Raw genomic sequence first — 16,714 nt, 5'->3', positions numbered from 1 at the left:
TATGGTGTCTTGCCAAAGGCCACTCAGCAGATGAGTGGCTGAGAAAAAACAAACCTGTATCAACTTCAGACCATCTGTTCCGCTCCAAAGAATCCTGTCTTCACATTTCTTGGTAGAAGACAAGCTTTTCTCTTAATTTATATCTCTGTGATTCTGGCTTTCAATGTGAGATAGATTTTTTTTAATTAGGCAGAGAAAATTATATTTTGTTGGGATTTTCTAGTTTGTAATGCTTTGCTTTTCTTATTTGGACTTCAGAACTCTTCTTTGAAGTGTGATAAGTGTATTGCCAATTAATGGATGGGGAAGCTCAGACTGATTTACCTGGGATCCCTTGGCTGGTTATGCATTGACTCGGAATCCCATGTCCTTTGGTACAGTGACCTGCCCATTTGCTTATGCTGTCAAACTATCAAGATTTAATACCTCATTAATTTTCAAAATACATTTTGAGATATCTCTGTGTTACTCTGAAGGTTATTTGGTGCACAACTGAAATGCAGTGTAAAAAGGTAAATTAACTTGTCTTCATATTAGAAACTCAAGATTATGAAAACAAAAACAAAAGTAAAGATCCACCATTAGGGCTGTTACTACTGTGTCCCTATAGGCTCATTTGTTTAATTTTCCAGAAATAGGTGAAATCGTAGTTTGAGGTCAACTCTTCAAACATTGAGCACTTTCTTTTGCAAGTCATCATTTTAGACTGGTCGTGGTGGGATGGGAGAGTGAGGGTCTAAGTTGAATAACAATGTTTCATAGTATTAAAGTTGAACCAATCTTCAGGAGGCATATGGCTTGTCTAGATCCTTTAGCTGTCATGAAGAATGAAGTAGATAGAGATCTATTAACAGAAAATGATCTTCAATACATATTAATAAATTAAAATATGTAATTTACACAAAGTGAGCCCGTTAATGGGAAAAGCCAATCTATATACTTCTATGTGAGCATACATATGTATGCAAATGCATAAAAAAAGGCCTGGAAAGATGTACATGTGAAAGCTCATCCAGCTCCCATGTGGTTATGCCTGGGAGGGAGAGTATGTATAATTAAATTTGGAAAGAGAGGATTTTAAAAAGTTTTCAGTATTGTTTGAATTTTCACCAAGGAAAATGTTTTTATATGTGATTTTATTTACGTGTGATTTAAAAATATGAAATAGTTTTCCACTGGTGGAGACCTGGAGATGGATATGTCACGCTGAGGGGGAGAAAAGTATGAGCAAAGGCATCAAGACCTTAAAATGGAGTGGTATGTTAGTATGCAATTTGTACACAGTGATAACAAGAGAGGTGGTCTGCTGTAGCTTATATAGCCCCTAATTATTGTTTGCAGTTCAGTTAAGTCAATGACATGTTTCAATAGGTTTGTAAGTGAGTTAGGCAGATACATCTGTGTATGCCAAATGGTTCGCTGGATACGTCGGTTGGAAACCTAATTGATTTCACACAGACTCTCCAGTGCCAACAAAGCCAGATGCTACGTCGTGGTTATTCTTGAGAATTTTTTTACCTGTAAGATTAGGTAATGTTTGTCAGGCAGGGAAAAACGGGGACCAGTTTGTATTTTAAAAAGAAGAGAAGACACGCAGCCATGCTGCTTGCTTAAGGTTTGTTACCTTTGCCAAAGCACACCTAGCCTTACCAAATTGGTCTTGTCTCCACATGAAAAGCATTATGAACCTCCTGCCTGCCGGCTCTGGGCTCTGGGCAGCCTAAATACACATTTAGACAGACCGAAGTGTATACTTTCTCTGGTTAAATTTTGTATGAAAAATAAGTGTAATGTTTAAGAGGCAGATAGGTGTACAGGCTGAGCAGTAGTTCTTTGTTTCATGTTCTGATGTGGTCTATTTTGAAGCACCTGTAAGGTAAAACATATATTACATAAGGGTTTATTTCATGGTTTGGGAGCACACTCATTGTAAGGGCACGTAAAGTTCTTTCAGGTTGAAGTTCTAAAAATTAAAATTCTCAGTAATAGTACTTGAGTAAAGAAAAAGACTAAGGAAAAGATGGTAACATGCAAAAGCTTGCGAATTGAAGTTCCCACTACAGCTGTATATAGACTGTTATACTTTATCTCTTGTGCCTGGTGTTAGGGGCCATTTAGTTGGTCTTTAATGAATGAGACCCTTTGTTTTCCACTGACAACTTTATTTTGGAGAAATGGGAACAAAGCCTTAACATAAATGCTGCAGTGTGGTTTAACTCTAAAAATGTCAGGGTTATTTGAAGAAATATACATCTAAATTAAGAAATACTTTTAGTAGTTTACTTTAAAAAGTGACAAGTAGTTACTTTTAAAAAGTAACAAGTGTTGGTAATGATTCTGTTGCCTAGTTACTGACAGGGGTAAAACTTTTTTCTTTTTTAACTGCTCAGCTTTTCTGTTACATTTATGTGTGTTTTGATGGGGGAGGGGGCAAAGAGAGAGCAATGAAGATGGGTCCAAAAAAAAAGATGGGTAGAGTCTCTGAGAGAGAATTGTCTTTGCTGATTGTCTGTTCATTTATTCCTGTTAAACCCCACTATCTGTAACAAGTATGTCGCTCTGTGAAAAAAGGAAATTTGTTTGGCAGGATTAATTCATTTCAGAGCCATGTGGTTTTCAAAGATCTTTAAAATAAATGTAAGATATTCCAGTGATTCATACTTTAACACTTTGATTAAAGTGAAGTAGGAAACAATTTAAATACACCCAGTATGTAAACTTTTCAATATTACCAGAAAGTGCCTTTTCTTGAAAATAACTAGAACATTTTAGATGTTATGAACAGGTGCATAGTTAATGCTTTGACTTTTCAAACAAGATTTCTCTAAAACAGAATCCATTTAAGAACCAATTTTAAGAAATGAGTGGTGCTTCATAAATGCCACAAATGGAGAGAAATGACAATATGCAAAACTAACTAATGACAATGGCTCGCTTATTTTGAGTTCTTGTTATGGTCTTGACACTGTGATAAGCTCTTTACTTAGATTATCTCATTTATTTTTTCACAGCAACCCTATGAGTATGGCATAATTATTATCCCATTTTTCAGGGAAGGAAACTAAAGATTAGAAAAGTTAATAGCTCGTACGTAGTGAGGCCAGGATTCTTGCTTAGGTGATCTGTTTATAGAATCCAATCTCTTAACTATTATAATACACTGATTCTAAAGCAATTCATGAATATTGGTCTGAAATCAGTTCAGTGGTGTGTTGGCAATGGCTCTTAGAGTTTCCTGAGAGCTAATTGTTACATATTTAGCAGTTTTGTGAGCTGATTTGTAAACTTTTATACTTTGAAACCAGCCATCATTGGAGTATTTACACTACAGAAATGGGCAAGTCAGTGCTTTTTATTTTTAGGAATTGGTTCACCAGCACACCATTTCTTAACATAGTTCTCTACCAGTGCTATTTGTCAAAGTGTAGCTTCCAAACTCTCACAGTTTAAATGGATATGAATGGAATAAACACTTACCTCAATCAATTTTTTCCCAGTAGCATTTGTCTTAGTGTGATGAATTGTTATTAATATAGTTAGAACTGAGAATATTAAATTTAAAAGAGCTTATCCTGAACTTCACAGTAGAAGAGAGTCCCTTTCCAAGCTTCCAATCTTTTATCTGAGGATTTTGGAAAGAAAGCCCTTGTCTGGCTGACTGCTGTCAATGGAAACAATCAATAAACATTCTATAATCGGAATAGAAAAGAGTTTTATTTGAGCCAGACTGAGGACTATAGCCCAGGAGACAGATTCAAGAAACACTTGAAATGTGTTCTTCTAGACTACAAAATGGGGGGAGGCTTATATAGGCAAAATCCACAAAGTTACATAAGTGGTTTGCCAATTATAATTGGAGCTGGCAAGAAGTAAGGGCGCTTGTTAAGCCAGGATCGGTTGAGATCTGAAATGGTTGAATAGCTACAAGGGGAGACCTTGAGACTATAAGGGTGCAGCTGGCAGCTGCACAGATCTTATCTTGTTTTGAGAACAGATCTTGTTTTGAGAATGGCTGGTGAGGTCCCTGGGTCTGATACAGTTGAGAAAATTCAAGTTCTCAGTAGTACAGGAATTTGTCTGAAACCACATCCACAATGGTTATCTGGCTCCATTTTGAACGCCTGAACCACAGTTTTATATCTTGTGAGAACAAAGGACAAATATTAAACAAGGGTGCATCCCTTCAAGGTTTCAAAAGAGAAAGATGAGCACATACACAGCAACTCAGCATGACCTTGCTGTCTGGGAAGGGGACCTCATCTCTGAAGGAGTGCTAGCATTGGCATTGTAGGGATAGAATGCCCCCATTTCCTATCTTCAAAGTGGACATTCTAAACAATCTGGTAAATGCATTTTAAAAAAATGGTCAAAGCAGATGTACAATGCATGTTTGACAGACCAATGCATGCATTGCTAACTATTCCAGTTAGCATGACGTTCAAGCCAAATCATGTATAAGCCAGAATGACTTCCCCATACCTCGACGTGTGAAATTTTCTTGCATTACCGCAGAGTATAAAAGTAGTAGCTGCACCCAGATTTGAGAGATTCCTTTAACTACTAGCTGAGATAGTTTGAGGAGTAATGGAAAGAAATTGGGCTGGGGGCCACAGAAGCCCATGATAAGAGGATAGAGGAATTCAGAAAACGAAAGTTCATTAAAAAATAAAACAAAGCAAAACAAAACATGGGTGCCAGGAAGGTTTGTGGGGTATGAGTAACTAGTGATTATATGCTTCTTTTATCCATAAAATAATCTTTAACTTTAATTTTAGAACCCTGGTACCTAATCTTTCCTAGAAACCATAAAGCATCATTCTCTGCTGATGAGGACCTTTTTATTGATAGTGGCTCAATTTAGTAAATACTTAAACACTGTACATTGTAATTCTGATGCATTGCATCAGGTTATCAATTTATCCTCCTAATGTTCTTTTTAAGAAGACATATTCTCGCTTGTGTTTTGTGTTTAATGTATTTATAATGTTCTTCTGTTGTGAAAATGCTCCTTTGAACATCTTCCCATACCCAGCTGGATTGCCTCCTGGGTCCTGCTTATCTAAAGTAAAAGCATGCATGCACAATAATGCATTTGTTCCTAATTGGGATAGTTCTTTCTAACTTGACAGTCGGTTCTTATTCTGTTTCCTTCACCTCCTTAGTAGTTACTTGTTGGGATTTTCAGAATTTATGGGGTTATTACTGGATTGGAATGGAAGTTGATGGAAGGAAATAGAAAGGAAAAGGAATGAGTGAGAAAATAAAGCAATACATAGACACCGAATAGAAGTCAAATTATTGCATCCGAAGTTAGAGGCCAGATATGATACCCAACTTGAGTAAGACAAGCTAATCGTTGTCTTTGTGGATGAGGGCAAGCCTGTGTAAATCAATATTTTATACCAATCAATTTTATGTTTGCTTAACTTCACTGTTAATTTGAGTAAAGTATTTTTCTGTCCTTTTAATTTTTTTATCAGCGAAGTACTTGATAGACTAGAAATGAATGCTCTAGAGTCAGAGAAGTCTGGCTTTTTAGTCCCGGCTTGAAAAATTTAGTAATTGTGACTTTGGAAAAGTAACCTAACTTCTCTATATTCTTGTCCACACAATAATAGTAATAATCCTTACCGTGCATGACCACAGGAGTTATTGATAAAGCTCCGAGTGCCGTGCCTAATCAGAGTAGGCACTCAATAAATGGTAGCTTATAGTTATCCGTAAATTAAAATGTGGATTAAGTGTGAGCGGTATAGACAATGTATTTGGATGATTTGGGAGCTCATATTAGAGAATTGACAAGTACTCTTTCTTCTTTCTGTGAAAGAAACTGAAGTATAATAAGGTAAATTTGGTCTGGATGCTTGATGATGATGGTGGTGGTGGTGGTGGTGGTGGTGATGTTGACGACGATGATGATGATGGCGGCTTTCCTTCTTTCTGCACAGAATGTCCCCCCAGACCTCTCCATCTGCACCTTTGTGCTGGAACAGTCCCTCTCTGTCCGGGCCCTGCAGGAGATGCTGGCTAACACGGTGGAGAAGTCACAAGGGGCAAGTACTTAATTTATGTTGTCTTGCAGTATTTTAATGAACTCAACTACTGTATGAATGATTTCTTTCACAGGTTTTGGAGATTTTCTTTTGACTAAAATATGTAAATGCCTTTTAGTTGTGATTTTCTTAAGTTTGCCTTTCTGCTTCATCCAGCAGATCTGTTGATGTCTTAAAGAACTTAAAAAAATCCATCCTCAGGGAGATCTGTGTCCTTGAACCTCATGCTTATGTCAGTGGTTACAATAGAATCTTCTACTTGAGCGTTTGTGTTTCTAACGTTTTTGGAGCTGTTATTTTGACTCTTTCAATTAATTGCTTTGTGCATGGCTGTCATTTTATCTTTATTTCATTCTCAAATGCCTCTAACCATGTGACTGTGTCCTAAGCTTCTTTATGGCAAGTAAAATTTCATGACACTCTTATATATTTGAAGTAACGAAATTATAGTGTTACAGCTTTATTCAGTTGTAATTTTGCAAATAGCTAATCATTTTCTTCTGAAAATTGAAATTTTTATTCTGTCCCCTAATGCAAACATTTTTCTTTGAACGCTTATTTGGTAATTTAAATTATGTTCCATTCTATGCTGTGAGTGATTTCTGGGCTGCTACCCATTCTTAGCCAATTCATTAAATTTTAGAATTGAGCAGGAGCATGAATGGTCAAATTTTTGTTTCCTGTTTATTTGTTTGCTTGTTGCTATAATTACTGCAGCGTATGGTTTAATAAGCTATACTATTTCCAGGAATAAAACTGAACATTTTTATTTGCCATTATTGGTCCATGTGTTGCTGCTTTTGTTGTTAATCATTGCTCCGGTTTGGATAAGTAAAGAGATTAAAAAATGATAATATATGGTTTAACAGAAAATGAGTGATCAATTCTGATGTAATGTATTTTCATTAGCCTTGTAGTTTTTTAAATTTTAGTGTCATGCAGCTTAGGACTTTAATTGGTTTGTACATTAATTTTAAATTAATTTAAAATTTTAATACTATATGACATATATGTATGTATGTATGGAGGAGAAAAGTACATTTGTAAGTATGGAGGAGAAACTTTAGTAATCTTTATTTGATATTAGACTAACAGCTTATTTTTAAAAAGATCCAAATATGTTATGCGTATTTTAATTTTTCAAGTTCATTTTTGGTTACAACAGTTTGAAATTAAGGTATTAAACTATATAAGGTTAAAAAAATGTTTTTTCTGTTTTTTAATGCAGTGCTTTTGGATTATGCTTGAATCAAAGAGGAATAAAACATTTCTCAGTTTAACTAGTTTTCTTTCTACCTGGAATAACCCCTCCTGATTTTTAAACATCACATATCAACTTTGAAATTCAAATCTGTCTTTACAAAGGAAAATCCGTTTTCTTTTGCATGAGCATCTAGAAAAGTGTGTATTGTCATTTCACTTATCTTTGTAGATACCAACTTATGATTAAATTCCCATAAATTTAATTTTGATATTGCTAAGCTGCTTTTTCTAAATTTAAACTTTTGAGAAGATGTCTTAACCTCCCTAGAATCATGGCGTTGGATTAGGCAAGCTCTCAATTTTCTGTGTGTATAGGAAGTGTTGAAAATACTATTTTTGGACTTATGTTTTGAAGATACTTATTAGAATTTCTGCCCCTCCCCCCCGTATATTTATTTAGCTGAATTTTATTTTGAGTTGTACTCCGTCTAGAAAGTTTCTATCAGAGATAAAGTGGTAATTTATATGATATGTGGAATACCATTTATAAAGACCAGCGTAGCTACCATAAGACATTAATTAGAAAAGAAAACTTGAGAAAAACCTGCTACTGGAAAGGAACATATTTCATTGAGCCAAATCTCACTTTCAAGCTAGTAACTTTTAGGAAGAAACCACCGTCAAATAGCTCCAGAGGAAACTGTATCTGGGGGAAAGAAGGATTCTTAGACTGCAGAGGAGTTTTGATTATACCCGGCAGTGGTGTTCAAAATACTTCATAACTAGTTTGACACAGGCATCGATTACTCAGAGCAGACCTCAGTCAAAATGCTTGAGTCAAGGTCCTGCGGAGATGTGGGGGGTGGTCTGAGCAGTTTGGGGGTATCGTGGAGGAGTTGTGGGCTGATCAGAGTTGGGGCTGAGGTTATTTACCAGGAGAGCTAGTTTTCCACTGTAACAACCATCTTCATCATAATAGTGCAAACCGGCCTTAGAGCACGTCTGATTACATGGGATCAGTGAATGCTGTTGGCACTTGTAGGAGTTAGTCTTTGGACTCCATAGGTATCCACATCCTCTTTACGAGCGCCTCATTTGTCTCCTTTGAATTCATTATGGGAATCTGTGGCAAATGTCAATATTTGGTCAAGCAAATTGTCATCTCTAACAATAAATTATATGCAGTAGATTTGCTTAAAGAAAGATCCACTTTGACTGGGATGAAGTGTGTCAGGAAGGTGATGCTAATTTTCTTGAAATCATTTCTTTCCCTACCAATTAACAGCGTATCAAAAAGAACCTGTGTATTACCTGATTCTCCCACTCTCTTGTGATCAACTTTCTCTAAGAAGCCTTGTTCTTTTTTCAAAAAAAAAATTCTTCTTAAATTCTTTGTGTAATTCAATACACTTAATACTGATACTATTTAATGTCCAAAATGCTGTCATAGGCGTGGTAGCAGTACAAACACACTTGATGATGATAAGGAAAAAAAATTTCTCATCTAGAACCATGACTTTTCTTCTTGTGGTTAAGTACCATTTTGCTTGTATTCTTGGGTCCCACAGGATAAATGCATGGTTTTATTAAAGCTGCAGGAAATCTAGCAGGAAATTCCCGACATCATTTGTGCCAAAACAAATCATGAAGTTTACCGATAACAAAAGGAGATGCATAAAATGAAACAGAAAAAATATTACCTAATTTATGAAGTTTTGATTCCACAGAGTTGCTTATTGTGGCTATTAGTAAAATAACTAACATATAAGTGGCACAAGAAGCATTCTGAAAGGTTTTATCAGGAGGGATTTTTAAAAATATCACACTTTTTTTTTATTAAACAGGTAAGACAGATCTAGATCTGATGTATATAATTCCACTAAACATCATTTAGCTTTTATTCTTAATCAAAGCGTATCAGTCATAAATAGGCCAAGACCTGTTTAGCTTTATCTGAATGGCTGCTCACAGAGCCTTTAAAATCCTGCGGGTGGAGACAATGCACATAAAACAAGGAAAAAATGACTGCGGGAGCATTGCCCATCCCTTTGGCCGAATTTTGCCTGAGCTTCTATACATGCACATCCTTGCTTGTGTTAATTTTTCTCTTCTCCCTCTGGGTTTTATGTGGTTCTGGATAACTTGTCTGCTTCTGAATCCAGTTCTATCTCTTCTCATTCTTCAGATTTTTTTTTTTGCCGTACCCGGTGATATAGCATATAGGCCTAAGCAGGGTTTTGTAGGATTTGTGAACAGTTTTAAGAATACGAGCTGTGCCACATGTTCACTGTGTGGCTTTGGAGAAGGTCAGTCTTTATCATCACGTTTAGTGATTATTAAATGATGAGGTATGTGGAATATTCAGCATACATTTAACAGTGGCTATTTTTATTGTTTTATTTATTCTTTTTCTCATACCTGTAAGAAATGGTTGGACTGCTACGATCCCTGACTTCCTTTTCCCTGGCCTTGCAGTTTCCTTCTCTGTGACCTTGCCTGGTCCAGAGTCCCCCTTCTCCCTCCTCCAATATCGCAGCCAATTGGTTCTGAGACGTAGTCATGCCAGTTCAGTGATGGCACAATTAGGTTAAAATATAGTCAGTGATAGTATTTGCTTATTTCTGTGTGTGTTCTAGTTAATAAAGTTTAATCATTTAGGTGAGCCTATGCTTTTGCGTATTTGTTTCATTATACCTTAATTCAGAAACATTTTTTTTAAAATTTATTTTTAAAATTTATTTATTTTTTAACATCTTTATTGGAGTATAATTGCTTTACAATGGTGTGTTAGTTTCTGCTTTATAACAAAGTGAATCAGTTATACATATACATATGTCCCCATATCTCTTCCCTCTTGCGTCTCCCTCTCTCCCACCCTCCCTATCCCACCCCTCTAGGTGGTCACAAAGCACCAAGCTGATCTCCCTGTGCTATGCGGCTGCTTCCCATGGGAATAAAGACACAGACCTACTAGAGAATGGACTTGAGGATACGGGGAGGGGGAAGGGTAAGCTGTGACAAAGTGAGAGAGTGGCATAAACATATATACACTACCAAACGTAAAATAGAAACATTTTTGATGAACACTTTCTCCATTAAATTTTATTTTTGTGATGCCTAGTTTAATTTAAGGATTCCATTTCATAGAAGCACAGATATGAATTGAAAAGTGACACAGTATAGTGGAAGGAGCTTTGGTTTTACAGTCTGTGAAATTTATTGATAATTCTTACTTTTTCAAATACTATTTTTAATAGTTATCATTTGTTGACAGGCATTGCTCTTGTTTAACACCATGAGTATATTAAGTGGCTTATTATTCATATTACTATTTAGGAGAGTATATACAAAGATAACCTTGACTGTCCTTTCTGTCTTTTGGTTTAGCTGTTTCTGGGAGAATTGTAGAACCCTGTCCCTTTTGACTTTGGCTTGTAACCACTTGACTATCGGTGCCTTGTTGTTAGACAATTAGCAGCTTGAACCAAGAAACAAAAAGTAAAATTAAACCAATATTTGCCCCTTATATCCTGCTTTTTGGAGGAAATTTGTAATTTTGGTAATTCTGATTGGTATCATTCATTCACTTTACGTCGTATATTTTCCTCATTATTATAGGTAATTGGTAGTTTTCTATAATTTCAATTACAACTGATGCTTTAAATATCTATAAAATTTACAATGTAATATTATAAATATTACTTATTATGAATGTCAGTCAGTTGTAATCATTTATTTAATGCAAACTTTGAACATTTATAAGATATACTTTATACGGCTCTGTGGATAGAAAGATGAATAATAGGTGATTTTTGTCATCAATGGATTCACAGTCTAATGCAAGAATAGAAGGAAAGTTATAGTGCAGTATGATGTGTGTTATCATGGAAGTGTAGATATAGTGTTAACACAAGGAAGGGACTGAGTTTGTGAAACTTGGCATTCTTTTCAGTGTTCTTTGGACTTGCTACATCATTTCTAAGACAAGTAGAAATAATATTAAAACTATTAATATAAAAATCACTTAAAATTTTTCTCCAAGGAACAACTTGGTCTCATTAGACAATTCTTTAGAATTCTATTAGAAACTAGTACTTGCCAGGAGGACTATGCATAATATGTCCAGAGATATTCCTAATATTTTTATGTTTCAGTTTACTGAAATGGTTTATTATTTTATATGAACTCCTAAGAGTGTTTCATATTTCTAAATTATATACTGTCTTGTAATTACAAAATACCACTGTGACTTAATTATTAATAGAGAGATACATCAGACTCAGACATGTTCAGTTTTTATGAAAAATGAAGTTATAGAATATGGAGTATTATTATACAGTTGTACCATTCTTCTAATAAAACCTCTGCTTTTTTAAAGCATGTACTCTGAGAGTATTCAAAAATGCATCAAGAAGTAACCAGCTAAATTTACTGGTAAATGAGGTGTTTTTTATTTTTAATACATTTTTGTAAACATTGAAGCACCATAGATGAGTTTTTTAAAAATACATTTATCAAACATTGAAGTATCAATTTCAGGCAAGTAATTGCATTTAAGATCATTTTATATAAATGCAAGAGTAGAAGTTGAAGTTCAAGAAGTTGTGTGCTATATTCCATGGGGGTTAAGCATACAGATTCTAGAGCAAACTCCTTGAGTTAAATTCTTGGTAATCTTAGGAAAGCTGCTTAATGTTTCTGTACCTCAGTTTTCTCATCTATAAAGTGGGGGAAAAAATAGTGTCCCCTTCATAGTGCTGTTGTGAGAATCTAATAAGTCCATGTAACTAATGTGTATAGAACATTCATGGCACACAGGAAGCACTATAGCTATGCTGTTATCTTCTTATCGTGTTTGCTTTGGGAATGCAAATGTTTGCTCCAGACCAAATATTTGGTCCAAATATTAAAATCATATTTGGCCCAAGTATTAAAAAACATATTTGGTCCAAATACTAAAAGCAAAACAAACAAACAGCAATAAAACCCCCAGTTACCTCAAGGCTCCAGAGAGTTGAGCAAAAGCAGACGTATTCCGGAGAGGAGTCAGACTTGGAAAATGGAATTGGTGCCAGTGACTTCTACATTTTTTAAGGCTTTTAGCCTGGAGGCTGACAGAAGTCAGTGCTGTGTGGTAGTGAAAACTCTAAAAGAACATGCACAGTCTCTCGGAAGACAGAAAGTCAAGGAGGGATCCTGGAAAAGAGAACTGCAGAGAGAGGGCGCCCCAAATTCTGTGCATACACTCTGCTCAAGTCTCTGGCTGATGCTTAGCCACGTGTATGGGGGGCAGGTGTGAATTCAGTTACCACTGCTAAGGGCAACACTGCACTGAGGTTTACACTGCCAGCAAGCATTTTGCAGTGTGTGATTTGAGTCCCACCAAGTTGATTGCTTGTTAAAGCGAATATAATCAACGTTCTTCAGTGGTATATAGCAGAATCCAGAATCTCAACAATATAAAAGGACAGGATACAATTCACAATTGTTTAAAATGTATAGAAACATGCAAATGTGACCCAATCTCAAGAGAGACGACTACCAAGAACAACCTGGAGATGATCTTACCAGACAAGGATTTAAAGCAGCTATTACGGCTGTGTTCAGTGAAATCAAGGAAAATATGTTTACTGTGAACAAAAAGATTAAAAAAACTCAACGTATAAAAATTATTCAAAGAAACAAAATGGAATTTCTAGACCTGAAAATTACAGTATCTGAAAAGTTCACATAGCTGGTAAGTGGTAGAACTAGGGTATGAATTTATCTCCATTGGGCTCTGAAGTCTATGCTTTTAAGCTCTTTACTATGGAGTATCCATGTAATAAGAGGAGAGCAGTGGGAGAGCCTAAGGGGATGTCACTACTAAAGCAGTGGGAAGAAGAGGAGGAGGACCCCATGGAAGGCTCTGGGAAGATACAATCTGGGAGATAAGAGGAAAATTAGGAGAAAATAGTTACAGAAGCCATGTGTATTAGTCTCTATGGCCGCTGTAACAAATGACTCCAAGCCTGATGGCTTAAAACACCATGAACTTATTATCTTAAAGTTCTTGAGGTAAGAATTCTAAAACTTAGTTTCAGTGGGCTAAAATCAAAGTTTTGGCAGGACTGCATTAATTCTGGTGGCTCTAGGGAGGAATCTATTTCCTTGCCTTTTCTAGCTTATATTTTTGGCTGGTGGCCCATGCTCCATCTTCAAAGCCAGCAACATACTATCATGTTACATATTCACAGGCTCTGTGGAATAGGATGTGGATGGTTTTGGGGTGCCACTATTTGGCCTACTACATCATGGAAGTGTAGAGTTTTCAGTAAGATGTTGTTGACAACATCAGTTGAAAATCAGAGAAATCTAGTTGAATAAGGACTGAAAAGTGTACTTTGGTTTGACAGGAGCCTGGTTTTCCTGCAAACCAATCAATATTATTTTCAGCCTATCTTATATATACATACTAATCCATAGATTCACGCATATTTTACATTGAAAAGACTTTATTATCTAAGGAGTTTTCGGTATTTATTGGTTACTCCAAAAGTGGTGCTCAATATTTCTTTTATACTTATATTTAAATATATTTAATATTCTTTTATATTCTTATTCTTCTGGTATTTTGGTTCATGTTCACTACATCTAAAAGACTTATTTGTTCATGCTCTTGGGCGGATAGGCCAAGGATCAAAAATTAAGAGTTAATGTTGCATCCACCCTGGTTGAGTTTTATTTTCATCCTGATTTTTTTCCATTTGCTTTCTCTTCATTAAAGTGAATTGGGGTAGTGTGGAGGAAAAAGGAAGGGTTGGCAAACCTTGCTGTGGATCATATAATATAGATTGTATTCTGTACATTATTAAAAATAGGTTTCTCAGATGGCTGGGCTAATGATTCACTGGGGAAAAAATTGAACTTTACTTAAACACTTGATATTGTTCATCCATTTTCAAATATGTTACTGCTCTACACAGTCTAAGTCTCCATGGAAATACAGAATCAAACAATTAGGATATAAAATTGTGATTACACTTTTCAGTACTCTCGGGGCAGTAGATATCTGCCTCTGAAGAGACCAGAGCTAAAGACTGAATGGGGCTACTTTTTAATAAAGAAAAATAATACCACACTCAAACAGTTTTTGTTTTTGTGTCAGCAAGATGCCTGCCTAGACTGTAGTAAGGAATCAATAAATTTTATATATTGATAATGTTAAAAGTCATGTAGAGACACATAAAGCACAAGCAACAAAATAAAAACAGGTGGGACTACAACAAACTAAAAAGCTTCTGCACAGCAATAGAAACAACAAAGTGAAAAGACAACCTATGGGATGGGAAAAATATTTGCAAACCATATTCTGTGATAAGGAGTTAATGCCCAAAATATATTAAGAGCTCATGCAACTCAGTAGCAAAAACCAAATAATCAAATTAAAAATGGACAAAAGACCTGAATAGACATTTGTCCAAAGAAGATGTATGAAAGGCCAACAGGTACATGAAAAGATGCTCAGCATCACTAGTCATTAGGGAAATGCAAGTCAAAACCACAGTGAAATATCACCTCATACCTGTAATGACCATCACCAAAAAGACAAAAGATAACAAATACTGGCGAGGTTGTGGAGGAAAGGGAATCCTTGTGCACTGTTGGTGGGATTGTAAACTGGTACAGCTACTACGGGAAACAGTATGGGGGATCCTCAAAAATTAAATACAGAACTACCGCATGATCCAGCAGTTTCACTTCTGGGGGTATATCGAAAGGAAACGAAAACACTAACTTGAAAAGATATCTGCACCTCCCATGTTCATAGCAGAATTATGATAGCCAAGACACGAAAAACTGCCTAAGTGTCCATTGATGGATGAATGGATAAAGAAATTGTGGAATATCTGTATAGTGGAATATTATTCAGCCATTAAAAATGAGGAAATCCTGACATTTGTGACAACATGGATGGACCTCGAGCATATAATGTTAGGTGAAGTAAGACAGAGAAAGACAAATACCGTATGATCTTATTTGTGGAATCTAAAACAACAACAACAAGAACAAAAACAAACTCATAGGAAAAAGAGATCAGATTTGTGGTTACCAGAGGTGGAGGGAGGAGGAATTGGAGGAAAGCAGTCAGAAGGTACAGACTTCCAGTTGTAAGATAAATAAGTACTACGGATATAATGTACAGTATGATGACTATAGTTAGCACTGCTGTATGATATACAGGAAAGTTGTAAAGAGAGTAGATCCTAAGAGTTCTCATCACAAAGAAAAAATGTTTTTTTCCCCTTTTTAAAAATTAATCAATTTATTTGTTTTTATTTTTGGCTGTGTTGGGTCTTCGTTGCTGTGCGTGGGCTTTCTCTAGTTGCGGCGAGCGGGGGCTACTCTTCGTTGCAGTGCGCGGACTTCTCATTGTCATGGGTTCTCTTGTTGCGGAGCACGGGCTCTAGGCGTGCAGGCTCAGTAGTTGTGGCTCATGGGCTTAGTTGCTCCACAGCATGTGGGATCTTCCCGGTCCAGGGCTTGAACCCGTGTCCCCTGCATTGGCAGGCAGATCCTTAACCATTGCGCCACTAGGGAAGCCCTTTTCCCCCTTTTTTGCTTTCTCTTTTTATTTTATCTACGTGAGAGGACGGATTCTAACTAAAGTTATTGCGGTAATCATTTCACAATATATGTAAGTCAAATCGTTATGCCGTACACCCTAAACTTACACCATGATATATGTCAATTATATCTCAATGAAACTGGGAAAAAGTAATTAGGGCCTATCATGCATGCAATATAAAAATACACTTAAATTTCCCTTGAAGTTTAAATTCCAGAACCATATCAATCTTCTATTTTCATAACAGTAATAGAGTATAAAATGAAAGTACCTTCTTCATAATCCTTTTTTTCCCCTGAAGATAACCACAGCTAAGATTGGCTTATATCCATCTAGAACATCATGTATAAAAAATATTTTTCCATAAACAGAATCATATTACAGACTATTGTATCATCTTCTACAACTTAATCATATATGGTTAAAAAAAATAAGGACACAAAAAGTCCAAAGGAAGAGAATCCAGGTTTAATTGAGCAGGGCTCTGGCTCAGATTTTCTATAATTCTCTTGACTCTGTTCTCTCTGTTTGTTTGGTTCTTAGGCTAGTTTCCCTCATGATTACAACAGGGCTGTATCATCATATCAGTGATGATATCCAAATTCAGCATCATCTCTGGGCACACAAAGCAGCTGACTTTCTTTGCTTTTGTTTATAAGAGTAAGGAGATTTTCCCAGAAACCTCCTGGTAGACTTCCCCTATGCCCACTGTCACATACTCATTGCCCAGATTATTAACCAGCAAGGGGAAATGTGGCCAACACAACTGGCTCAGAGCATGGGGAGGGAGGGAAGAAAGGATACCTCTACAAAACTGGATTGTTTGGGGAGAAAGAGGAGGGTTATACAT

At 36.0% G+C, this 16,714-nt stretch overlaps 1 protein-coding gene across 1 annotated transcript in view; it reads left to right on the top strand.

Annotated features, from left to right (window-relative positions):
• The window catches only part of RYR2 (ryanodine receptor 2), a 777,004-nt gene that overhangs the window by 256,870 nt on the left and 503,420 nt on the right, over window positions 1-16,714 (top strand). Inside the window, exon 3 of the mRNA XM_082407544.1 lies at window positions 5,949-6,057. Within this exon, the coding sequence (XP_082263670.1) occupies window positions 5,949-6,057 (109 nt within the window). The remainder of the gene's footprint in view (window positions 1-5,948; window positions 6,058-16,714) is intronic.

The sequence above is a fragment of the Balaenoptera borealis genome (genome assembly GCF_965194805.1).
Source record: "Balaenoptera borealis genome assembly, chromosome: 10".
Classification (NCBI taxonomy): domain Eukaryota; kingdom Metazoa; phylum Chordata; class Mammalia; order Artiodactyla; family Balaenopteridae; genus Balaenoptera; species Balaenoptera borealis.
The sequence above is the reverse complement of the archived record's forward strand: the minus strand, read 5'-3'. Positions and strand labels throughout refer to the sequence as shown.